Source organism: Dromiciops gliroides, chromosome 3 (assembly GCF_019393635.1).
Source record: "Dromiciops gliroides isolate mDroGli1 chromosome 3, mDroGli1.pri, whole genome shotgun sequence".
NCBI lineage: Eukaryota > Metazoa > Chordata > Mammalia > Microbiotheria > Microbiotheriidae > Dromiciops > Dromiciops gliroides.
Genome location: NC_057863.1, coordinates 296,390,609 through 296,416,160, shown reverse-complemented (window position 1 = coordinate 296,416,160; position 25,552 = coordinate 296,390,609). Strand labels below are relative to the sequence as shown.

General features: G+C 37.6%; 1 protein-coding gene and 1 pseudogene across 3 annotated transcripts in view; one reads left to right on the top strand and one right to left on the bottom strand.

Annotated features, from left to right (window-relative positions):
• Window positions 1-25,552, top strand: part of POLA1 (DNA polymerase alpha 1, catalytic subunit) — a 345,895-nt gene that overhangs the window by 253,781 nt on the left and 66,562 nt on the right. For all 3 annotated transcript variants that reach the window (XM_043997404.1, XM_043997405.1, XM_043997406.1), the window contains exon 36: window positions 727-823. In XM_043997404.1, the coding sequence (XP_043853339.1) occupies window positions 727-823 (97 nt within the window). The remainder of the gene's footprint in view (window positions 1-726; window positions 824-25,552) is intronic.
• LOC122750651 lies at window positions 23,558-24,369 on the bottom strand (annotated as a pseudogene).

The window sequence follows — 25,552 nt, the reverse complement described above, 5'->3', positions numbered from 1 at the left end:
GTGGATGATTTTCTTATATATACATGTATAGATGTAAATTCCTAGGGAAATACAGTGGTTTTAGGTAACCCCAGGAATTTCAGCAATCTATGAATGAATTAATGAATCTATCCAAAATTTTCTTTAATCTTTGCTGAGTTAGATTTTCCTATAGTCATTAAGCATGTACTGTATTTTTTAAATAGACAGTAGATGACTTTGATTCTTGACTTGGCAGTTCGCAATTGGTAAGGAAAAAATATGTACATTGATGATTGGTAAGAGTATTTCACCAATGAAGCAGTTCCTATGAAGGGCAACTCATGTTTTTGACATTATGAAATTATACTAACAGTAACACATGTTAAACAGTTTTTATAAATGGTTTAACTTCCTACTTGCATGGACTGGGCCCCTGTTAGAAAGCATGCCACTTTTCCCAATTAACAGTGCAAATTGTCAAGGGTGCATAGGAATTTGCAATTTGATAAAATCAGTTTTTTGACAGCAGGGGTAATCAGTCTGCAGCTTCGCAAGTAGTAATCTGTGATCGAAGTGGCAGGATTTACTCTTGAATTATGAAAGGTATGTATGTTATATAAGGGCAGAAAGCCATTAGTATGAATCCCCTCCCCCCTTTTCTTATGGGGTTTAATATAGAAGTTGATATTAGGGAATATACCCTATTAGGCATGATCTCTTTCTTCCCCAAATAGTAGTATTCATTTATATTCTGTTCTATTGCAGTATTCCGACAAGTCTCTATATACCCAGCTGTGCTTTTATCGGCACATGTTTGATGTGGACTATGCACTGGAGAAACTTATTACCGATCATGAGAAAGGTACGTTAAAATACTGTAATTACCTTTGAGTTTAAAGTGGAAATTTGCATCATAAAGGCCAGACCTACTCTGTCACACTGTTCAAACCAGCATCATACTGCTGTCTCAGAAGCAGGCAGTGAGGGCCTGTATGAACACAGGGATCCCCTGTACGAGGAGGCGGCAGCATAGGAATCCCCATCTTTGGACCCCACTGCATGTCTCCCATTGATTTCTATTGAAACAGGACCTTTGGGGGAGGAAAAGTACAAAAAAAGACTTTTAAAAATGCTATGTTTTTAAAATGCTATTTTCTGTAATAAAATAAGCATAAGCTCTGTGCTCGTTGGGCCTAAGAAAACCAGAAATTATCACAAAGGAATAGACATGGAGTGTGTCTGTGCTGTTCGCTAAAAGCTTGGGCTGATTTTGAAAGAGAGGGGTGGGTTGCAGTTTCAATATTCTATAAGAATATATATGTACCACATTCCAAGTGATCCAAAAACTGCCTATAGCACACTACTAAGGGCCTTACCTTACAGAAGAGTCACAGGCCCTGGGGATTTAATTGGACTTTTTAAAAGCTTTGTTATATAACTTATAGTATTTAGAATGCTCATGACAAGTGTATGTTTTTTTTTTTCTACCTCAAAATCACATTGACAACTTTTCCATTGCCCATTTTTCTTATTAGTTACCTACAGGGTGTTTATTTTATTTAACCCTGAATATCAATTCACAATTTTGTTATTTGGTGTTAGGGCTTGAGGAGACTTCCTTTTTACATAGAATTCAACATAAATATGGTTACATTAAATTTGTGGTGTTCCTACACATTTCGTTGTTCACATATTTGACTTTTTTTTTTTTTAAGAAGTCTATAAAGTGGGGCAGCTAGGTGGTGCAGTGGATAAAGCACTGGCCCTGGAGTCAGGAGTACCTGAGTTCAAATCCAGCCTCAGACTCTTAACACTTACTAGCTGTGTGACCCTGGGCAAGTCACTTAACCCCAATTGCCTCACTAAAAAAAAAAAAAGAAGTCTATAAAGTTATGAGACTTTAAACTCCTTGGAGGCAGAAACCATGTTTTATTTTATTTTTTGTAGTCTATCAGGACCTGTGTTATATAGTAGTTGATTAAGAATTATTAAGAATGGGGGGGCAGCTAGGTGGCGCAGTGGATAAAGCACCGGCCCTAGATTCAGGAGTTCAAATCCGGCCTCAAGACACTTGACACTTACTAGCTGTGTGACCCTGGGCAAGTCACTTAACCCCCATTGCCCCCCCCACACACAAAAAAAGAATTATTAAGAATGAATGAGGGGCAGCTAGGTGGCGCAGTAGATAGAGCACCGGCCCTGGAGTCAGGAGTACCTGAGTTCAAATCCGGCCTCAGACACTTAACACACACTTACTAGCTGTGTGACCCTGGGCAAGTCACTTAACCCCAGTTGCCTCACAAAAAAAAAAAAAAAAAAAGAATGAATGGGGGCAGCTAGGTGGCACAGTGGATGGAGCACCGGCCCTGGAGTCAGGAGTACCTGAGTTCGGATCCGGCCTCAGACACTTAACACTTACTAGCTGTGTGACCTTGGGCAAGTCACTTAACCCCAATTGCCTCACTAAAAAAAATAAATAACAAGAATGAATGAAGAGGGGCAGCTAGGTGGCGCAGTGGATAAAGCGCCGGCCCTCCATTCAGGAGTACCTGAGTTGGAATCTGGCCTCAGACACTTGACACTTACTAGCTGTGTGACCCTGGGCAAGTCACTTAATCCCCATTGCCCTGTAAAAAAAAAAAAAGAAGAAGGAAGGAAGGAAGTGTAAAAAAAAATTAATTTAACTAATCCCAATCTAATCTGATAAATTTTATAGCTGTGGGGTATATGAAAAATTATAACTTTAGAAAAATTATAATTGGGCCATAAATCCCTTCGTGATCGCCATTCAAATGTAAGAATATTTTAACTGACTAGCTGGCCTAATCTCACTGGGGGGCCTAATCTGTGGATGTTTGACTGGCTGGCTATCTGACTGCTATTAATTTCCTAAGCCAATCTGTTAGGGCCTTTTAAAAATTTCTCCACACTGCTCTGCTCCCAAATTGATAAGCAAATGATTAAGAAGCCTCTTAATTAAATAATCAAAGCAGGGTTTATTTATAAAAATAAATGTAAGAGATAAGAAATGCAAAGTTATAGGAGACCTGACTACTTTCCACATTTCCCTCCTGCCACTGCTTGTGCTTAGTCTTTGCCATCTAACTTTCTTAGTGTCCTCCTGCATGCCAGCGGACCTTCTTCTAGTGTTCCCTTCACTGAAAAGCCCTCTGCTTCACTGCTCCGCTCCTTTCTTCTAACTCCAAGCCCCCTCGCTTTGTCAACCCTAACTCCGTCCTGTTGTTAAACCCCCCCCATCTCTTCCCTCACCGACCTCCTTCGGTTCTCCATAGTACTCTGGTGTCCTTCCTAATGTCTCTACCTCCCAGGCTATATATCTTCCTTCTCTCCCCTCAAACCTTGGGCTCCCTGTGCCCCCGCACAAGCCAAGCTAATCCGCTGGCCACACTAGGGCTGTGGCTGGGGTGCTTGAGTCTGCCCTGCGCACCACACCCAGGGCTTGAGGGTACCATGCCCCCTGCTGCACACCTGGGACCTCCACATGGGCTTCCCCCAGGGCCTGGCAGGACAAGCCTAGGATCTCTGGGGCAGCTCCCCTCAGGGCAGAGGGAGCTGGGGCTTTCCCCAGCTGTCCACCTGACTGGCCTTCTCTAAGGCCCCAGGGGCTTCTCTACTTGGCTGAAGCAGAAGGGATGGGGCAGTTCTTCTTGGGGAGCCTGAGGCTAATTTTAATGCCTATGGAAGGAATGAATGTTTTCAAAAGTCCTTAGAGCTGAGAGCCCTCATTTGTCCTATTTGCTGTTAATAAGTTAAACCTTGGCCAGTTTTATTTTTTCATCTGTGAAGTGGATTGGTTTGTATACATTATAAAATCCCATTGATTTGGCAGACTTCATTCCCTGGATTTCAGGTGTATTATGGTGTTAGAACATGGACATCATGTTGAAACCCAAATGTAGGAGTTATTAAATGTAGTAAGTTACATGTGTTATAAGCAAAGGTCAAATGCCTTTTTTAATGCTCAATATGAGCCTGTCTTGTAGTGTGGAAAGAGTACCTTATTTATGCTCAGAGGTCCTGGGTCCAAATACTATTCCTGGAATGAAAAGGACAAGTCCTCCATCATCTCAGAACCTCAATATTTTCATATGTAAAATTGTGGGGTTGGGCTCAGTGATCTCTAAGTTTGTAATCCTGTGGATAGTAGATAAGGTACAATATTCAAACCTTGATAAGGATGTATAAAATGCTTAGCCCTAGATCATTCTGGTTCACTCACGATTCTTTTATGCCAGTTCAAAAGCTAGCCCAGAAACCTAACTCTTGACAGTGTAAGGACATAAGAGTAAAAGTGAGAAGAATGGGGCAGCTAGGTGGCACAGTGGATAAAGCACCAGCCCTAGATTCAGGAGGACCTGAGTTCAAATCCAGCCTCAGACACTAGACACTTACTAGCTGTGTGACCCTGGGCAAGTCACTTAACCCTCATTGCCCAACCAAAAAACAAAAAAAAAGAAAGTGAGAAGAAATTAATAAGGAAATAATGTTGACTCTTTCACCCAGCTGTTTATCCCTGAAAAGAATCAAGCCTTCTTCATTATTTATATGTCTTTGGAAATACAGAGGACTTTGAACAACTTTACTCTGTGTGTGTGTGTGTGTGTGTGTGTGTGAGAGAGACAGACAGACAGACACACACACACACACAGATGACATGGGTATTACCTCCATTACTGTAGATTAGACATATCTATACCGTCTCATCCTATGTGATTCTTGTCCATTCTCTTCTATGCATCCTCTATAATTTCAACAAATAAAATTCATGTCAAAAAGGCAATTTCTTCTGTCCTTTTGTCGCTTAGTTCTAGGAATTACCCTTATTTAATAGTTTATAGTTGCATGCGGGCTACGTAGTGTCTGTCCAAAATCAACTTGTAATTTGAATCATCAAAAATACTTTTATAGCTATTGTTTGTTGTTCTTCCTCAGTCCCTCCAAAGGAATTTTTCCCAAAGATCAGTTATAAGTAAAGAAATAATTATAAGTTTAGAAAGATAAATAACATTAAATAAAACTGCCTATATCTTCTAGGACACCAATTAGTTATCTCTCTATTGCTCTTGTTAGCAACATTATACTTAGTTCAGCCTATGTGGGTAGAGCATTTGCAGGTTATGTAACTTCCTTGGTTGTAAAATCAAAATATATTTTAGTTATGTTCTTCTCTATCCTTTCCTTGTTGACTGACTGGTTGATTCTTGGACAGCAAGAATAAAATCCACATCTCTCCTTTAACCTGAAAGAGCATCACTAATGCCTTTCTAAGGACTTGTGTGCTCAGAGGGCATTGTTTCCTAAGATGAGAACCTCTTTGTTCAAAAAATATTTCATGGATCTCATCTATTAGTGATCTTAATGTATAATTATTGTACAGCTCCTGGGAGACACCTATTGCTATACTGAAATGGAAGACAGCATTTCTGTATTAAGAATTGTTACTTGTTAAGGAAAAAAATTATCTTTCAGCTCTTTGTATGGAGAATTATTTTTAAATCATCCCCATTTTATACAGTTCCTATGAATAGGATGTAATTTTGTTTGTTATTGTTCATTCATTCATTTCAGTTTTGTCCAACTCTTCATGACCTAGTTTGGAGTTTGTTTTTGTGGGGAAACGAGGGTTAAGGTCAGATAGCTAGTGTCAAGTGTTTGTGCCCAGATTTGAACTCGGGTCCTCCTGAATCCAGGGCCAGTGCTTTATCAACTGTGCCACCTAGCTGCCCCTGGAGTTTTCTTATTAAAGATACTGGAGTGGTTTGCCATTTCCTTCTCTAGCTCATTTTACAGATGAGGAAACTGAGGGAAACAAGGTTAAGTGACTTGCCTAGGGTCACCCAGCTAGTAAGTGTCAGAGGCAGGGTTTGAGATAGGGAAGATGAGTCTTCAGGTCTTCAGGCCTGGCACTCTAGCCACCTAGCTGCCCTGTAATTGTGTAAGGAAGATTTAGTGTATGATAGTAAAAGCAGGATCAGACATATCAACATGTGTTTATTAACCTCCTGGAATGCTTGCTAATTAAAGAACTGAACTTGAAGTCAAGAAGGCCTGCTTTTGATCTGTTACTGGCCCTATTACCTTGGGAAAGGCCCCGGACAACTCTTTTATACTGTAAATTTCATAATAGTTGCTGATTTGCAGTGCTAAAGGGAATTTCCTCACTGAGAGTCCCTTACATCAATGAAATCACAGAACCAAACTAAAAAAGACTTTTAAAAAGTCACCTTGAATTAATAACATCCACTGGGACTTCAAAGAAATTAATATAACAGGTTAATGAAGCATTTGTCCACATATTTTGTATATATATTTGAATTTAAAGATGTCATTGTCAGGCCTTTACTAGTCTTCTTCTAGCACTTCACTGTGGCATGAAGATGATCCTGGCTTCTCAAAGACTGTACCAACAAGCATCCAGAAAGACTTTGAGTTTTGCCATGGACTTGATGTCTGTTGTCTGTGGGCCAGCCTAATTAAGTTCAGAGTGGCTGCTCATCAGTTGGTTGACCACCAAGCAATGAATTTTCTTTTGGCCTCAGCAACTAATGAAGAAATCATTGGAAGAGTTGGGATGTGAGTCAGTGTCACCTAGCCCAGTAAAGTGACAGATTCTTGAAATGTTGAGATAAACTGCTATTACTACACTGATTAGTTGTGTGACCCTGGGCAAGTCACTTGTTTGTTCCTCAGTTTCCTCATCTATAAAATGAGGGTTCAAACTTGATGACCTTCTAGGATCCCTTCCAGCTCTAAGTCTAAGGATTGTAGATCCTATGATCTCTATCTGTGTTCCTAAAGACTATTTTCTTTTCCAGTTACATTACATTTCTATTCTGTGGCTGTGGCCATTGTTTTCAGAATCTGTCACTTCATGCCCCTTCCCACATTTCTATCCTGTAGCGCTGACTCACTGGTGGGAACTGTATAAGTGGCAGCTTATAAATTGGCACTGATTTTTTTCCCCCTGTACATATCTAAAAGACACAGAAAAAAATAAGAAGAATTATTAGGGTGCATCATTTTCTCCTTGAAATATATGGAGGCTCTTCCTGCATAATTTTTGGGAAATGAAGTAGCCATTTGGAAAGTCTCTCCATTTTCAAAAGGATAGATATATCTCCAAATATGGTTCTTTAAAAAATTGGCAGAGCTATGAGCTTTTAGCATTTATAAAGAAAACCTCCATCTCTAACTAGTGTTTGCTAATAAGCCTTTATATATATATCATGTTTCTAATAAATATAGCATCTAACACATTACTTGGCACATAGTAGGAATGAAAATGGATAGCTGTCTTACTATTGATTATTTTTTAAATGACAATATGTCAAGGAAACAAAAGTGAAAGCTAATATACTTAATACAAGAAATCATACCATCAAATGTTACCCAACAGCCTTAAAAATCCTCACTTGACCCTACAATTCCTTCAGGCTTTTTCAATCTGTATCTCTCCTCCTTTTCACAGACAAACCTCTAGGGAAAGCAGTCTACTCTCATTGCCTCCATTTTCTCTCCTCTGACTTCTCAACTCTTTGAAATCTTGTTTCATGTCACTCAACTAAAACCACTCTCCAAAGTTCCTTCTGATCTCTTAATTGCCATATCCAGTGGCTATTTTTCTGTTCTTGTCTTTCTTTAATGTTCTGCAGCATTTGACTATATTTGACTACCTTCTCTTTTTGTATAGTCTGTCCTCTAGGTTTTTATTGCATTGTTTTATCGTGGTTCTCCCATTTATCTGACCTTTCCTTCTCAGTCTACTTTCCTAGGTTATCATCTATGTTCTATTCCTTACTTTGAGTGGCCTCCAAGGCTCTCTTCTAGATCATCTTCTTTTTTTGCCATTTCTGTGACCTCATCAGCCTCCCATGAGTTTAATTATCCATAAGCTTAATATAATTAGATGACTCCTGGTTATAAATGTCTAGCCTTAGTGTCTCTCTCTCTCTCTCTCTCTCTCTCTCTCTCTCTCTCTCTCTCTCTCTCTCTCTCTCTCTTTCTCGCCTGAGTTCAGTCCTACATCATCAGCTTCCTATTGGATGTTTTAGCTGTCTATTAACCATGTACAACTGAAACTCAAAATGTCCAAAAGAGAATTCATCTTTTCCTACATAACCATCTTGCTTTCAAACCTTTCTATTTCTACCAAGAGTACCACCAATCTTGGAGTCACCCAGATGAACCGCACATTCATTCTCTCTTATACCACATATAAATGAATAAAATTGCATTTAAAGTACTTTCTATGTGTCAAACACTAGGGATTTAAAGAAATACAAAAACCCAAGATAGTCCCTGCTTTCAATGATCTTATATTCTAATGAGGGAGACAAAAAATATTTTAGAAATTTACTTGCAGAAGCCCTAATGGTTAAGAAGCCAGGTGTGTACTATGGCCCAAGAGTCTTGGTGAACCAGCAGGTTAGATGACAGTGCCCTGGGGCCTGGACAGCATAATGGCAGGGCATTTGGTAAGCCCCAGAGAATTTTAAGACACAGTGGCAGGTCACATGGTAAGGCCTGGTGGTCTTCCATCTTACTAGGAAGCTCTTAGTTGGTGACTACCAGCTTATCTAAGTGTTATTAACATATATGTTGCTCTTCTCACCCAGCCTTCCATGATGGGGTCTGGGCATCCCAGGCATTTTGGAGGGAGGGTTGAAGGGAAAGCAGTGTGAGAAGGACACCCTCAAAAAATCTCTTCTTCCCACCTGACTACCCGATCTGGGTAGGGGTGGCCCAGTCTTCTATCTCTATAATATCTCTCACATCTGTCCCATTCTTTCTATTCATGGCCACCACCCCAATTCAGGGCTTCAAATCTTCTCTTGCCAAAATGCTTACAATAACCTAATTGGTCTTCCTTCCTCAGTTATCTTTTTTGTTTTGTTTTGTTTTGTTTTGGGTTTTTTTTAGTGAGGCAATTGGGGTTAAGTGACTTGCCCAGGGTCACACAGCTAGTAAGTGTTAAGCGTCTGAGGCCGGATTTGAACTCAGGTACTCCTTCCTGACTCCAGGGCCAGTGCTCTATCCACTGCGCCACCTAGCTGCCCCCTCAGTTATCTTACTATTCCAATCTATCCTCCACATAGCTACCAAAATAATATTCCTGAAGCACAAATCTGATCATGTCACTACTCAGTAAATCTTAACAGCTGCCTGTTACCTCTAGGGTCACATTCAAATTGTCATTTAAATCCCTTCAAAATCAGACTTCAGTACTCTGTTAAACATTCCTTGGTGTAGCCAGCCAAACTGACCTTCCTGTTTCTTGCCTGACATTATGCCTTGAAGCTCAGTGCCTTGACCCAGACTGTTCTCCTGCTCAGAATGTGTGCTCTTCTCACCTCCACCTTTTACAGACCCTGCTACTTCTTATATGAAACCTTCCCTGATTCCCCCAACCATTAGTGCCATCCCCTCCCCCAAACTAACTCATTTGTTTGGTATCTATCTTCTACGTGCTTATATGTGCATGTTCTCTCTTCCTATGGAATATAAATTCCTTGAGGACAGGAACTATTTCGTTCTGTCTTGTTTTAAATTTTGAACCAGCATTGTGCCAGGCACACAGTAAGCATTTAATACATCCTTTTTGGGCCAGCTAGGTGACACAGTGAATAAAGCTCCGTCCCTGGATTCAGGAGGACCTGAGTTCGAATGTGGCCTCAGACACTTGACACCTACTAGCTGTGTGACCCTGGGCAAGTCATTTAACCCTCATTGCCCCACCAAAAAGAAAAATACATCCTTTTTGATTTGATTAATTGAGGCAAGTTATAGTTCAATTATAAGGGTTTTCCCCTCTGATTTCCTTCTAATTAAAGCTGTTTAAAAATGGCATGTACTGTCTTGTGAGATAGTGAATTTCTCATAGCTACATGTATTCAAGAGACTGAATTGTGCTGTGGAGCTACTGTAATGAGTTGAATTCTTTTTTTTTTTTTAAGTGAGGCAATTGGGGTTAAGTGACTTGCCCAGGGTCACACAGCTAGTAAATGTTAAATGTCTGAGGCCGGATTTGGACTCAGATACTCCTGACTCCAGGGCCTGTGCTCTATCCACGGCGCCACCTAGCTGCTCCTTAATGGGTTGAATTCTTTAGCTAAAGGTAGGACTATGTAAAAGGAGTAAGTTATCTTTAAATTCAGAAGTTTTAAAAAATATATTCCGAAATGTAAAGGCATTCATGGATGTGTGTGTGTGTGTGTTAAGATCTCTACCACAAAGGTACTACTTTGTCTTATCTTTTGTATATTGCAACTTATTTTATAGCTGTAGGACAATATTTTGGGGAATCTTGACCATTTAATTTCCATGCTTTTATTTGAGCATTAGTCTACCCAAAATAGCCACTTTTTACTTTTCTCCAATTCCATCATTTTCTTTTAGGCCCAGCTTATGCTTTGCTTCACACTAATCATTCCCCTGCTTTATTTATTTTTTTTAACTTTCCACCACTTCATATACAGTTTATTTTGTACAATTGGTACTTGGTTATAGTCTGCATTGTCTCTATGTGCAGTTGGATCAACTGAGAACACACTTGAAAAATGGAAGAATCTTTTTCTTTTCCCAGCTCATTACAAGTTACAGTTCTTAGATGATGCTAAAATTTTTGTACCTAACTTTACAGTCCACCTCAGAAAGAATTCTAAAAATACAAATTTAAGTATGACGTACATAAATTTTATTTCCCAATTTTTTAGTTAATTGTGTAGAGAAATTGTCTCACTGGAGTTTTTAAACTAAAGTTTCAAAGAAAATATGCCATTTATTTAGTTTAACCCATGAGCAAGACATTACCAAAGGGTATTGGCATCATAATTCATATGAAAAATGACAATCTCTTTACAGTTATATTACCAAGAACAATATCTTAAGTATTATCTGTCTCTCAACAAAACACATTGTAACTGTTGGCATGTATAGTATTTGCATTAGAATTTCCTTTACTCTGAGCACCTTAGCAACATTTCTTTAACAAAGGTCTTGTTAATGGGTTGTTGTTTTAGTTTTAGTTTGAAACATGTCAACTCATCTTAGAAAAACACATTTTAAATTATTTGAAAGAGATTTATTTTTTAAAAGGCAAAAAGTGGCTCTCATCAGAGTTTTTATATATGCTTTCAAACATGAAGGTTTGCAGGCCATTAGTCCCTAATGTGAATTAACCCCATTTGGTATTTTCTTGTTCCTTTAAAACGATAAAGAACTGTTATTCACTTTGGTGAAGTGTTTACTGCATATTCACAGTAACTACATAACATTTTTAAATCTTATTTCTGTGGGACTCTGGCATTATTATTGTAACTGCTCCAGAAAGTACAATGCATAGTATTATTACTACACATACAACATAATGGATCCAAAGGAGGCTTTAGAGGAATATAGTAGCTATATATGAAGCAAAATCCATTTATAGGTTGGCAGCAGGTAATGGTTCCATTTGACTTTTCCTAACCCTATGGTGCCTTGGTTTGAATAGGGATAAGTGAACATTTTGGGGGTGAGAAGAGAATCAGCCCAAATCTTTGCCCAGTCATCCAAACTAAGTCTGTTTAAACATGAAAAGAAGGGGGAAAACTTCACTTTTCTAACCTAAAATCTTTCCTTCCTGATGATTTCTCGTTCCTTATTGCTCGTAATATTTACTCCTGCTTTTCCTTCCCCTCTTCCTCCTTCTCTGTCTCATCACTTTTGCATTGTGCAAAAATTCTGTAATTCTTTTGTCTTGGGATATTGAGAGGTCTAGCAAGTGAAGGCTGTGGTGTATTGTATTGAGAAATCTAATAGGTAGAGCATTTTAGCATGGAAGACATCTATTAGTCACTGCAAATCATTATTCTAGTAAGTGCCTTCTGCCAAAAGTAGTGTGGAGGAGTAGATAATGGGAATTATTGAAAAGATTAAGGAACTGGGGATTTAAGGAATTTAAGGGAGCATCAATATATGTGTGGAAGTCTCCTGATATTTGGACAGGAAATGGGGAGGAAAGCAAGAATGTTAACCAGGAAAGAAGAAGGTCAAGGGGAAGGGAGAAGAACTGAGTGTTGTCAACAAATTACTACCAATATCTGAATTTGGTGATAAATCTGGATAGTGTAAACCTCAACAGAGGAGAGCTTACTTAGTGAAAGTGGCAGTGGGGAACAAAGAGTTATTCCTATCCCTACTACCATCACCAGAGAGTTGAGGGACATGAGAGAAAGTGTTACCAGTACTGGAAAGAGTGGCATGGGAAATGATGATATCATGGACTCAAGAAGATGGAAAGAATAAGGAAAAAGTTTTAAGTAAAATGAAATTTATTCTTAATGGAGCAGGTATCCCAGGGGACACACTTTGGGCAGATATGAAGTGGGATATTTGGTGGAATGGTGGGAAATAGGGTTAAGGTTGATAGTATTGATGGAGTTGGGATGAAGAATTCGGTTTGTATGTGGCAGCTGAATCACTGCGGTGGGGCAGGTATAAAAGGGTGGCAACCATAGAGGAATGTGTCCAGGGAGAATATCATTGGTTGGAGATAGGGCCATTGAGGGAGGCACATGGTTATATGTTTGTCCGTTGATATTCAACCTTGAGGCAAGTGTTACACTAGGGCTAGAGGAGGTCTGGGAGTATAGACAGTAAACCGGAGTCTTTTGTTTGGAGAAGGCCAAGGCAGCAAAACAGTTCAGAGGTCTTGTTTTAGCAGCCAACCTGCCACTGATGATGGCCATAGGTAGTACCCAATGGAATGCAGCAGATAAGCACACCCCCTAGGGAGCAGCCCAGCATTAGAAAACAGGAATGTCCACAGTAGCAGATTTTGAACTGGATGAGACCTTAAAAGTGATTTCCTAAGAAAGTGGGTCAGTTATGGGATATATGCAAGGAACAGCAGATGGACAGGCCAATGCTCCACTGGTACCCTCAATGTGTAAAAGACCTAGAGGAAGCCCTGTAGGCACATTGGGTGAATCCACTGGGGAGGTTCTGTGGAGGAACCTAGATAAGAATCAGACAGTGCAAGAAGGTAACGCTGGGATGTGTCTTCACTTGTGGAGGGAATATATGCTTTGATGAGAACAATGAACCAGCAAAATACTGAAGACTGAGGAAGTACATCCATAGACCATAGATAGGTTGGCCCGATGATGCAAAAATCCTTGAAGCAAACTAAGTTTCATCCAACTATTCCCTTGGACTAATGTTATCTGGTTCTTAAACAATTTAATAAAATCTTGTGACTTGTTTAATCATAGTAGATTAAGATTAAATATATTTATTGATTAGAGTTTGAGATGCATTTTCACTAAAGGTCTGGTGCCAATAAGTACAAAATAAATATGGGACTGTGGTTGGAAAAAAAAAAAGTGATTTCCTTCAACATTCCTCATTTTACAGTTGAGGAAATAGAGGCTCAGAGAGGTTAAATGACTTGCTCAAAGTCACAGAGGGTGTTACACAGCAGTTCTAGAATTTAAGCTTGGGTCCTCTGATGTCAAATCTAATTGCTCTGTCCCCTGTACCAGACTGTATGAATTATAGGAGGTATTGCTTGTGCTCTACTCATCATTGGTAAAACCATATAGGGAGTGTTTGTTATGTATCTAGAGAACAAAAAAACAGGATGTTGAAGCAACTAGGAAAATTGAAGGTACTGAAGATAGTTAACCATTTCAGCTATATATTGTCCTCTGCCTTTGATTCCTTTACCCTTTGACATCGTGCCATACTTCAATCCTGTATCATTCTATCCATCTTTCTTACTCCCAAGATATTGAATGTTCAGAGAATATCATACTACCGGAACAACTGGGTTCTAATTCAATTTATCTGAATTCAACTGGACTGTCACTACTACACAGAGAAAACTTTTATTCTTTCTTGACTCTATCTTATTCCCCACAATAGCTATTCCAAATCTCCAATCCACTCACTCTCAGGTTATGTCTTTGCCTCCTACTTTACTGAGAAAAATCAAATCCATGTATCATGATCCTCCTCATCTCAGAGTCCCTTTCCATCATCACCCATTCTCTTCCTTCATCTGAAGAATTAATCCTCTTCCTTACCAAGACCATCCCTTCTGCTTATGCATTCCATCCCATTACCTCCCATGTCTGGGATCTTGTGCTGTTGATATTTCTCCTCTCTTCCTCATCCTCAAGCTGCCCCAATCTACTGGCCCAGATCTTCCAATCCTTAAAAAGCCTTCATGTCATCCTGCCGCATGCAGTTCACATCTTATATCTCATTCACTGCCAAACTCCTAGAATTATTATCATCTAGGGTTCTTTCTTCTACTTTCTTACCACCTACTCTTTTCCCACCCTACTTGTTACCTGGCTTCTGACCACTACCATCCAACTAGCAATGAGCAGCAGTCTCTTCACTACTAAGTTCGATAACCTTCTTTTCAGTCCTCTGCAGCTTTTAGTGCTGTTAATGCTACAGCTTATCATGTCCCTTCTCCCAAATCCCAGCCACTAGGTTTGTAACCTTGGAGTTATCTTTTAGTCTTCCTCATCCTCACCCCTCTATATCCATTCAGCTGCCAAAGCTTGTCAGTTATGCCTCCACTGTATTTCTCTCATATGTTCCTTTCTTTTCACTTATTTTTTGACCACCCTAGCTCAGGTCTTGCTAACTTTCTCATCTCTCTTACTATGATAGCCTCTTAATTAGGCACCATGCTTTAATTGAGTTTCTCCTCCAAGTAAATATTAGAAATGTACAGGTTTGGGGTTTTTTTTCTTTTCTACTTTGTATATGCAAATGTGCTCTACTTGGTGTTTGTTAAGTTCAGAGTAAACATATTTTTTAAAAAGAAAAAAGTGTTCCTGTGTTATGTGACCATATTACTTTCCTGCTTCGTAATCTTCAGTAGCTCCCTAGTTCCTCTAGAACAAAATAAAAACTCCTTATCCTTGTCTCTTAAGCCCCTCCAAAGGATGGCTTCTACTTAGCTTTCCAGATTGATTATGATTTTTTGCTTCTCAAATTATATTCCAACCATGGTATAGCAGTTAGGGTGCTAGATTTGGAATCAGGAAAACCTAGCCTCAGATTATACTCTTCACATGTTACTAGACCTGTTACTATGGGCAAATTACTTGTAAACAATAATAGCTAACATTTATTTAAAGTTTTTAAAGTACTTTACGTATATTGCCTCATTTCATTTTCACAACCGCTCTGTGAGGTGCTGTTACTATCTCCATTTTACAGATGAGGAAACTGAGTCTGAAAGAGGATAAGATACTTACCCAGGGTCACACGGCTAATTTAATATCTGAGGACGGATTTGATTTTCCTCTCTCAGCATCAGTTTCCTCCTGTGTAAAATGAGGTGAATACCACTTATGTCAATGACTTGACAAAGTCATTAAGATCAAATAAGGGAATTAAGTATTTTGCAAAGCTTAAAGTGGTGTGTGTGTGTGTGTGTGTGTGTGTGTGTGTGTGTGAGAGAGAGAGAGAGAGAGAGAGAGAGAGAGAGAGAGAGAGAGAGAGAGAGAGAGAGAGCAAGCACTATTGATGTAATTTTTCATTTTTCATTCACACAAGTATTACACTCCATGCCTGAAATACATTCCTTGTTCACCTTTCCTTCTCAAAATCCTGCAAGGCTGGGCTACCTCTTCCAGGAAGTTTTTCTGATCCCTCCAATCATTATTACTTTCCCCCTCCTCAATTTTCTGTGTAAAATACTTATTCATGTAGGCATTATATCTCCCTAATGTATTATAAATTCCTTTAGGGCTTTACTTGTTTCATTTCTGTCTCTACATCTCCATCACTTTGTGTAGTGCCTTGCAACAGAGATGGTATTTAATAAATTTTTGTTAAACAGAATTAATTACAATATGTCTGCTCTGGAAAAATCTATGTGCTAGATGTTAAATAACATTCATAATTTGGAGGGCAGTTTCTTCACTCAACAAACTTAAGGTCTAGTAAAGTTTGTAAAGTACTTTTATAGAGAAGGGTTCTGTTAACAGTTAAAATAATTTCAGTAGTAGTCATTAGGAAGGATTTTAGTTCCCTATTTGATAATTAGAAAGAATCAAAGAAAGATAATAGGTCTTCTTTAGTATAAAATTTTGGTAAGAGGTGATTTCTCAAAGCCAGATAACTTTTTCTACTTCACATCTTTACTTTTCTTGATCTGACGTCTTTTGGAAGACAAGTTTTCTTAATAGCAAAAAATCACCAAATTTTAAAAAATAACAAAAATCACCTTTGAAAGAGCTTTTCATATAATTCAATATTGAGATGGAAGGGAAAAGCTATCTAGCTTTATGATGATATAATCCTACCAAAGATCTTAAATATATGACTATTATCAATGATTGTTCTCTGACTTAAGCACTCCTGAGTCTAAGATTTGAAGTGTCACAGTTTCTCCCTATACAGAATACATGAGCAACATTATGCATGTTAATTAATAACAAAATTAAAGCCAGTCATTTTAGTCCTATAGTGTGGCCAAAGCTATGGGAAAGAGAGTTTCGAAGGAATATTCTTCATTCTCCCCTTTCACTACTTCTCTCCCAAAAGAATCTTCAATTTCATTCAATTCAGCTAACATTTAAGTGCTTGCCAAGTGCAGGGGGATACAAATTAGAAAGATAATCCCTGGCCTCAAGGAGTTTATAATCTAATGAGAAAGACTACACTTTTAAAGAAGTTGGAAGATGGGGGGGGGGGGGGGGAATCTTGTTCCCTGGAGTAGAAACTAAGCAGAGATTGCAGATGGAAAGTGGAGTGAGTTTCCAAGTCTAGGTTCTTCTGCCCTCTGTAAAGGGGAGCTGGGAAGGTGTTTGCTCTCTGAGGCTTAATGATCAGTTAGGGGCAGATTGTTGGGCCAAGTTGTGAGAGCAGAGTAAAGCGGAAAGAACATTTGAATTAGTGTCATGAGTGGATTTGAATCCTGGCTTTACACCTGTATGGTGTGAGTAAAGTCTCTTCTTTGAGCCTTGTCTTTGAAATGAAAAGGTTGAACTGGATCTTGTCTGAGGTTCCTTGTAGATCTAAATCTCCTATCCTACGATCATATTAGTGAATTACACCCAGTCAGTACAATTTTAGACGTTACTGTGTTGGCAGGTACTATAAAGATGCCAGGAAATTGGACTGGAGTCTTTTTTGAATGGAAAATTGATTCTGTTTCCTATATTTTGTCAGTATAAAAAATTAATCTACTTTGAAATGTTATTCAACTCCTATTATTATTAAAACTAACTTTTCCTGTGCTATTTTTATGCACATCATGAGAATGGCATTATTTATCTCTTTCCACAGCAGCAGAGAGCCCCTTGTCACACTGCTTTGTTCTTTTCTCTGATACTGCCAATTTTTTAAAGTGTTTTTTTTTCCCTAAAAAGAAGTTTAAAGTATAGCAGAAGAAATTGTGCAACAACAATTGTAATCATATGGGAAATTTTTAGGACACTTATCTTTTTGCTTCCTTTGCCCTTAAAAGTAGGGTTCCAGTTTGTCTCTGTGCCTTTTCCAGGAACCTATGTGAGCTAGGTAATTTGTAGATATTAGTCCTGAAAACTTTCTGATTCCAATAATGTATATTTTCTTTAAGCCAATTTTGTAGGTAAATGCACCTTATAATACAGTCAGAAATCCTCTCAACTTTTTCAGGTAGGTATAAACAGTCGTTTGTTCTCCGGTTGGAGATGATGTCTTATTACTTTCCTGTTGTTTCTATACAATATAAAGGAGTTTTTTGGCTTTTTTTATAGAGAAGGGTTCTGCAGTACTAAGGTACTGTTATAGTAACATCAAACAGTTCTGTAGAGGAGGTGAAGATCTTCATTTGCAAAATACATTGTCGTTTTTTGAGCACTGAGAATAGGGGGAAAATCTGATGGGGTTTTTTGATACCTCTTTTTGTGCTTTTATAACTGATGGGGGTGGGGGGAACTTAAACAAAAATCTCCGAGCACTTAGACTATAATGTGAGCTAATCACTTCGATATTTTGAAGAAAGGTATTTTTAAACAGTTGAGCTGGTAAATTTACTTTAAAAATGTATTGTGCTTACATAGTGCATGGTTTTATTTCCATGATGTTTTTTACTACATAATTATACATCTTAATTACGTAATTACTATCATAATTATTATGTAATTGCATGTACTTCCACTAATTACAAAATCAGGAAGTGTAATTATCTAGTAAAAACTTTATGAAATTTTATTTCATACACTAAAATTACTTAAAAGGCTATTACTATGGCCTGTTGGTAGTCATCTGTGATTTAGTAGTTAATATGGATTTCTTCCTGATCTCAGTACCCAGTGACTTTATTAAGGGAGTAGGGAAGAAGGCCAATGACATCTTTATCCAATGGATAGAAAAGAATGAAGAGACTGGCAGTGATCATAGACAAAGAAAGACTAGCAAAAAATGTACTTAGCCCTACTACTGTAAATTACTGATAGGAGCCTTTGCTTACTTAGAGTTAATTAAATAATGTTAGAGTTTATTTGTGATTGTTTAGATGTGGTGAGAACATGGTATTGCAGGGGAGTAAAGAATAATAAATGTTTTTTCTCAATCTTCCACAATTTAAAAGTACAACTTTTGAGGGAGCAGCTAGGTGGCGCAGTGGATAGAGCACTGGCCCTGGAGTCAGGAGTACCTGAGTTCAAATCCGACCTCAGACACTTAACACTTACTAGCTTTGTGACCCTGGGCAAGTCACTTAACCCCAATTGCCTCACTAAAAAAAAAAGAAAAGAAAAAAAAAGGGGCAGGTAGGTGGCACAGTGGATAGAGCACCGGCCCTTGGAGTCAGGAGTACCTGAGTTCAAATCCGGCCTCAGACGCTTAACACTTACTAGCTGTGTGACCCTGGGCAAGTCACTTAACCCCAATTGCCTCACTAAAAAAAAAAAACAGTACAACTTTTAAAATACGAAATTGAAATGACAGCTAAGACATTTGGGGTTTGAGGCAGTAAGACCACTTTAACTTTCTAATAAGTACCCGCCTCAGAGTGTAGTATAGACATCTTACATTTGACAGAAGCATTCTTTGTTACATATCTAAAGGAAAACAAAGGTATTTTAAAATTTATAACTCTTAGGTTTGGAATTGTTTGTTTCATATTCTCTAAATGTGAGAAAAGGGCAGATTTCTTTTCTTTCACTTTGAAGATGTTAGAAGCTGTCTTTGATTTTTTTTTTAAAGTAACATCAGACCCTAAATACAGTAAATTCAAAATGACATTCAAATTGCATAGTGAAACAATAGTCATGACAACAAATTAGATATGACATCTAAATTATGCTATAAAGAGAAATGCTAGAACTGTTTTTGTCTCTAATATTTTATTTTAGCCGTGGACTAAATCCCATTTTAGAGACTCTCCTTTATTGTCTAAGTAGAGTAATGTTTAGAAGACTAATTGGAGGTTGGTTGAATTAATTGCAGATTAATTAGAAAAAAAAGGTTTATATAGTACTTATGACAAAGAAGAGAGTAGATCATTTAAGTGTCGTGATAAAATATGTACTGTAAGTTTCAGTAATATTAAATTATTGATATTTGGGTGGGAAGTAACTTGACCCTGTGTTTATAGAAGTAAGCATTATTTTTCTCTGAAGTTTCTTTTGGTCTCAACACTTCTTTTGTCAAGGATAACTTGCTAGGGCACTATTTTAAAGCATCAGAATAAATTTACAAATAAATAATTAGCCTTCTACATCAAAAGAATACTTAATGTTGAGCCATTTAGACTTTTTTCTTTTCTTTCTTTTTCTTTTTTTATTATATTTCCTTATTTATTTGGGGCATTCTTTTCTTTTTAAATTTTGGGTTTCAGATTCTCTTTGTTTCACCCCCCTGAAAAGGTAAACAAAATATCAATCATACATGTGAAATCATGTAAAACATTTCCATATTAGCCATCTTACAATTAATTAATTAAGCAAGAAAATTATGCTTCAGTTTGTACTCAAAGTTCATAAGTTCTCTGGCAGTATGTGGCTTTTTTTGTTGTTTTTGTTATGAGTCCTTTGGAGTTTTCTTAGATCACCATATTGATCAGAGTAGCCAAATCTTTCACAGTTGGTCATCATGACAACATTGCTGTTACTGTACAAAATGATCTTCTGCTTCTCACTTCACTTTGCATCAGTTCATATACGTCTTAATATGTTTTTTTCTGAAACCACCTATTTCATCATTTTTTAAAAGACAATAGTACTCCATAACAGTCATATGCATTCCCCAAGTTGATGAGCATTCCCTCAATTTCCAGTTTTTTTGCCACTACAAAAAGAGCGGCTATAAATATTTTTGTATTTAAAAATCTCCTTTTCTTTGATCCCTTTGGGCTCCAAACCTAGTAGTGGTATTGTTGGATCAAAAGGGTATATATCATTTTGTAACCCTTTGGGCATAGTTCCTATTCTCCAGAATGGTTGGAATAGTCCTAGCCCCTTTGCCCTCCAGATAATTGTATTCCAAGTCCTTTGCTCCTCTAACGTGGAAGCTGCTAAATCTTGTGTGATCCTGACTATAATTCTATACTATTTGAATTGTTTCTTTCTGGCTCCTTACAGTATTTTCTACTTGACCTGGCAGCTCTGGAAATTGGCTATAGTAATCCTGGGAGTTTTTATTTTGGGGTCTCTTTCAGGTGGTGATTAATAGATTCAGTTTCTATTTTACCCTCTAGATCTGAAATGTTAGGGCAGTTTTCCTTTATAATTTCTTGAAATATAATGTCTAGGCTCTTTTTTTTTTCTTTTCTTTTTTTTTTTTTTGGTGAGGCAATTGGGGTTAAGTGACTTGCCCAGGCAGGGTCACACAGCTAGTAAGTGTCAAGTGTCTGAGGTCAGATTTGAACTCAGGTCCTCCTGACTCCAGGGCTGGTGCTCTATCTACTGCAACACCTAGCTGCCCCTAGACTCTTTTTTTGACCACAGCTTTCAGGTAATCTAATAATTTTTAAATTATCTCTCCTTAATCTATTTTCTGGATCATTTGTTTTTCCAGTGAGTATTTCATATTGTCTTTTTTTTTAATTGTTTTTAAAAGTCTCATGGAGTTATTCATTTCCACTTTCCCAATTCTGATTTTTTAAGGAATTATTTTCTTCAGTGAGCTTTTGTACCTCATCTTCCTTTTTATTTGTTCTGCTTTTAAAAGACTTCTTTTTGTCAGTGAGTTTTTTGTGCCACTTCTACCATTAGGCCAATTCTGTTTTTTAAGGTGATATTTTCTTCAGTGTTTTTTGTGCCTCTTTTGCCAAGCTGTTAATTCTCTTTTTATAATTTTCTTGCATCACACTCACTACTTTTCCCAATTATTCCACTACTCTCACCTCTTTCTTCACCTCTTCCAGGAATTCTTGCTGACTTTGGGTCCAGTTAGCATTTTTCTGTTAGTATATATGAGATCATAGAACTATTTGAGTATTACAATTTGTCAAAAAGGATTTATTAGGGACAGCTGGGTGGCGCAGTAGATAGAGCACCATCCCTGGAGTCAGGAGGACCTGAGTTCAAATCCGGCCTCAGACACTTAACATTTACTAACTGTGTAAACCTGGGCAAGTCACTTAACCCCCATTGCCTCACCAAAAAAAAAAAAAAGGATTTATTAAGGCTCTACAAGGTGTCATGTACTTAATAAATGCATATTGGTTGATAATATTTCCTTTAAAACATTTAGCAAGGGGTTAAACTAATGTCCTTGAACTAGTTTTTAAAAGTTTAAACTGTATTTCAGTATAATTGTTTTCCTTTAAAATCCTTTTAATTTATGTACATTTAAAAATCATTATTCTGAGGAATGGTCTGTAGGTTCACCAGACTGAGAGTTCCATGACCTAAAGAAAAATTTAAAAACTCCTGGTTTAACATTACAGCATCTGTAAAAAAGTGATCATAAGGGCAGCTAGGTGGCACAGTGGACAGAGCACCAGCCCTGGATTCAGGAGGACCTGAGTTCAAATCTTGCCTCAGACACTTAACACTTACTAGCTGTGTGACCCTGGGCAAGTCACTTAACCCCAATTGCCTCACAAAAAAGAAACTACAAACAAAAAGTGATAATAATACTTAGTTAGGCTCCCTTTCCTACCTCAAAAGAGGTATTGGTAGGAAAGTACTTTCCTAATCTTAAAAACTTTCTGTATATATAGGTGTGAGTTGTTTCATTTTCTTTGTACTTCTTACTTTTTTAGAAAGATGTGCCATTGATTACAGTTTTATTATGCCCTTTCATCCTTGCTGTCAGATGAGGAGGATGCCTTGAAGTCAAACTTCAAAGAGGAGTTGTGTTTTTATAATCTTGAGGACCAGTAGCTATCAACTATTGTCAGGACCCTTCTCTAAACCCCCCCCCCCAATTAGGAAATAGGAAAGGAAAACTTTCTGTAATTCTGTTGTGGTTAGAAGCTGGTCTAGAGTTGCAAAGATAGAACGGTAGTATTTGTTTCTACCTTACTCATCTGCAACTGAGTGCAGAATGAGGGGAATGATTTAGTGGCTATATTGGAGGAATAAGCCAAGGTATAGCCATAATAGAAAGTTGGAATTATGAGAACTTCAAAAATGATTGGAAAGTGAATGAGGGAACAAGGAGAGGAGTCACCAGGTGGGTAAGAATGAAAGAGAATCAACAAGGAAAGGAGATCGTGAGTGCTGAGGCAAATGTAAAACTGCTAAGTCCAGGTAGCAGGAATAGGAGGAAAAGGCTTTTAATCAAATTCGGTCTCATTATCATTAACCTGAATCATGTATTTTTGAGCTCTTCCTAATCACTTTTGGGAAGAGAGTACTAGGTGATTAACAGGAGGGAAGGTGATCAGAGCAGACCAGTACAGGTTTTGCCACTCTTGAGATTTCCAATACTTGTCCTCAGAGATCTTCACTATAGACCTGTTTAAGGACCTCATAGCGTGGTAGTCTTCCAGGCATTTTGAAAGCAATGCCAGCAGAGTCCTATCAAGTTAGAAAGAGTTTTTAGTATTGCCAATTACAAACTATATTAATTTAGGTAAATTTAGAGAAGCCCATCACCATGTCAGCCGCAGGAATTCTGAAATACCATCTGTTAATTCATACAGGGATTGCAGTCTATGACAGTGAAGGACAGAAATCACAAGTCCTTAAGATACTGATGTCTTAAAGGAAATCTGATGACTAAATTCCTGGCCGTTTTGAAGCCTAATCTTATAGGGTAGGGGCTCTTATAATCTAGAATAATATTCTTTCATCACCCTATAGTTATTGATTCCATATTCACTTCTCATTCGCTTTTCATATTCTTAGTTAATTCTGTCTTGTTTAAGTTTGATAAGATATACAATCATAAAAAATATCCTTCATATTTCAAGGATAATTAATGCTGAACCATCATCATGTACCAAAGGTACATGATGCTACTCGTCCAACATTAATGACATTTAATTTATTCTATTCTATTCATGCTCTTTATGCTGGAGGTTAAGAATTGATTCAGAAGTGTCTAAAATATTTTCCCTAACTGTCCTGTGGAAGCTTACTGCCCTTGTTCTCTCCTGAGCACTGTCTTTAGCATGTTGTATACCTTTTTTTTTTTTTGAATATGAGTAAATTTTAATTGCACAAAATGTCTCTGGCACGTTGCAGTACTCCAAATTTGTAAGGGACACTGGAGAATCTCAGCTTAAAAAAAAGTTTACACAAAATGTTTTGCTACTTTCACTGCTGCCCTCAGAAAGCTCTTCAAAATTTCTGAATTGTAGAATTCAAAAAACGAAGAACAGAAGCCATCAATAAAACCAAGTCATTTAAAGAATGTCCATAGAGCTATTTCTTGGCATATGTAATCTTCATGGCATGGGACGGTGTGATCTTAAATCCTTGTAAGGCATCTCTGGCAGCGCCAGCCTGGCCATCATTTTCAAACTCCACAAAAGCAATGTCATGCCTTCCGGGTACCAACCGCACTTCTTTGAAACCAGGAAACTGATTAAACAGCATAGATAACATCATTTCATTAGTCTCCTCTGGCAAGTTATTTAGGAATAAAATATAATTTGGTGGGTAGTCAGGCACCTGAGAATTTGGGGTTGAATTTCCTTGGGTGTTAGCTGAATTTGGTGTGGCCTGACCAGGCTTTTTGTTTGCAGCATTAGCAGTTTGCTCCAAAGATTTAGCCTTTTTCTTTTCTTTTTTCTTTTCCTTATCAGCAAAAGTGCCCCGCACTTTAGAGATTACATCTGAGTCTGTTTTTGCATATTGAATTCACTTCTTTTTTTATTTTATCATTCATATTGTTGATATAAATTGTATGATTTGGTCTGATATCCATGTTTTGGATTAAATTTCAGTGAAGCCTTATAGGCTTCGGTTGCCTCTCGCAGTGCTCACTCCGCGCCGAAACACCGGAAGAGCATGTTGTATACCTTTTAACAGTGATAATCTTTGGTTTTCTCCAGCTCTAAGTTTCTGTGATTTTGTGAAAATTTTTTAGAGGATGTTGGATTTGAACTGGACCATAACAACTGGGTAGGATTTTGAAGGGCAGAGAGGGGTGTTGGAACAGCATCAACAGTGATTGGGTATTGAGTCAGTTTTTCCCAAATGTGTTTCCATTATCTAGAATTTGCCTTCAAAATACACTGCATATTCTTAATTTAATCTATTCATAAAACCAAGAGTTGCACTTGACAAATCCATGTGATGTTTTTACATTGGAAGCTGTTTGAAAACATTATAAGTTGAACTATGCAGGTCTTTTAACCCTAGTCAGAAACCTTTTTTAGTGGCTCTCTGTTCAACCTATTCCTCTCCACCCCTTATTGCATCACTTTGTAACCAGTAGTAGAACTTTGAAGGATTTGTCTTGCCAAAATACAACTGTCAAATGTATATAAAAATGTTTTCCTATCTTAAATAATTTAACTTAAAATGTAGTGATGTAATTATTTTGACAGAGAAACGTTACATATTGCAGTATTTCTCCTTATCTTAAAGCAGACATTTTCACTTTGCAAGAGATGCATATAGTAAGACTAAAAAAACCATAAAAAGAAAAATTTAAATTGATGAGTGACAGACTAAACTGCCTTTATTTAGAAAATAAGAATAAATAAAGTTCTATTAGTGTCAAATATTATGAACTTAGAATGTGAAAATTTTAGTTATACACATTTTTCTATACTACCACAGGTGAAAGCTTAAACATTTATAAGACATGGAACCAGTTGCTCACTTACTAAGTGATTGTTGAGTGCTTTATATAATTCCTTTGTCTCACAGTACTTACTAAAACACAAAAACTTCTGCATCCCCTCACCCCAGCTTATTTGTGCAACCCCCAAAAAATGCATTTTGAAAATTCAAAGAACACAGATGAAAAGTGTGAAATGGTTCAAGGTCTCTAGGGAATTATTCAGTAGAATGTGCTCCATGGTCTCTTTTACTAAAGACTTTATCACATTTGTGAAATATGCCATAGTAAATTTATTAGTATGCTATAAAGAAAATTTCTAAATAATTAAGACTAAACCACACTTGTCAAAATAAATGAATGAAATATACTTTTGAATCTTGTTTCT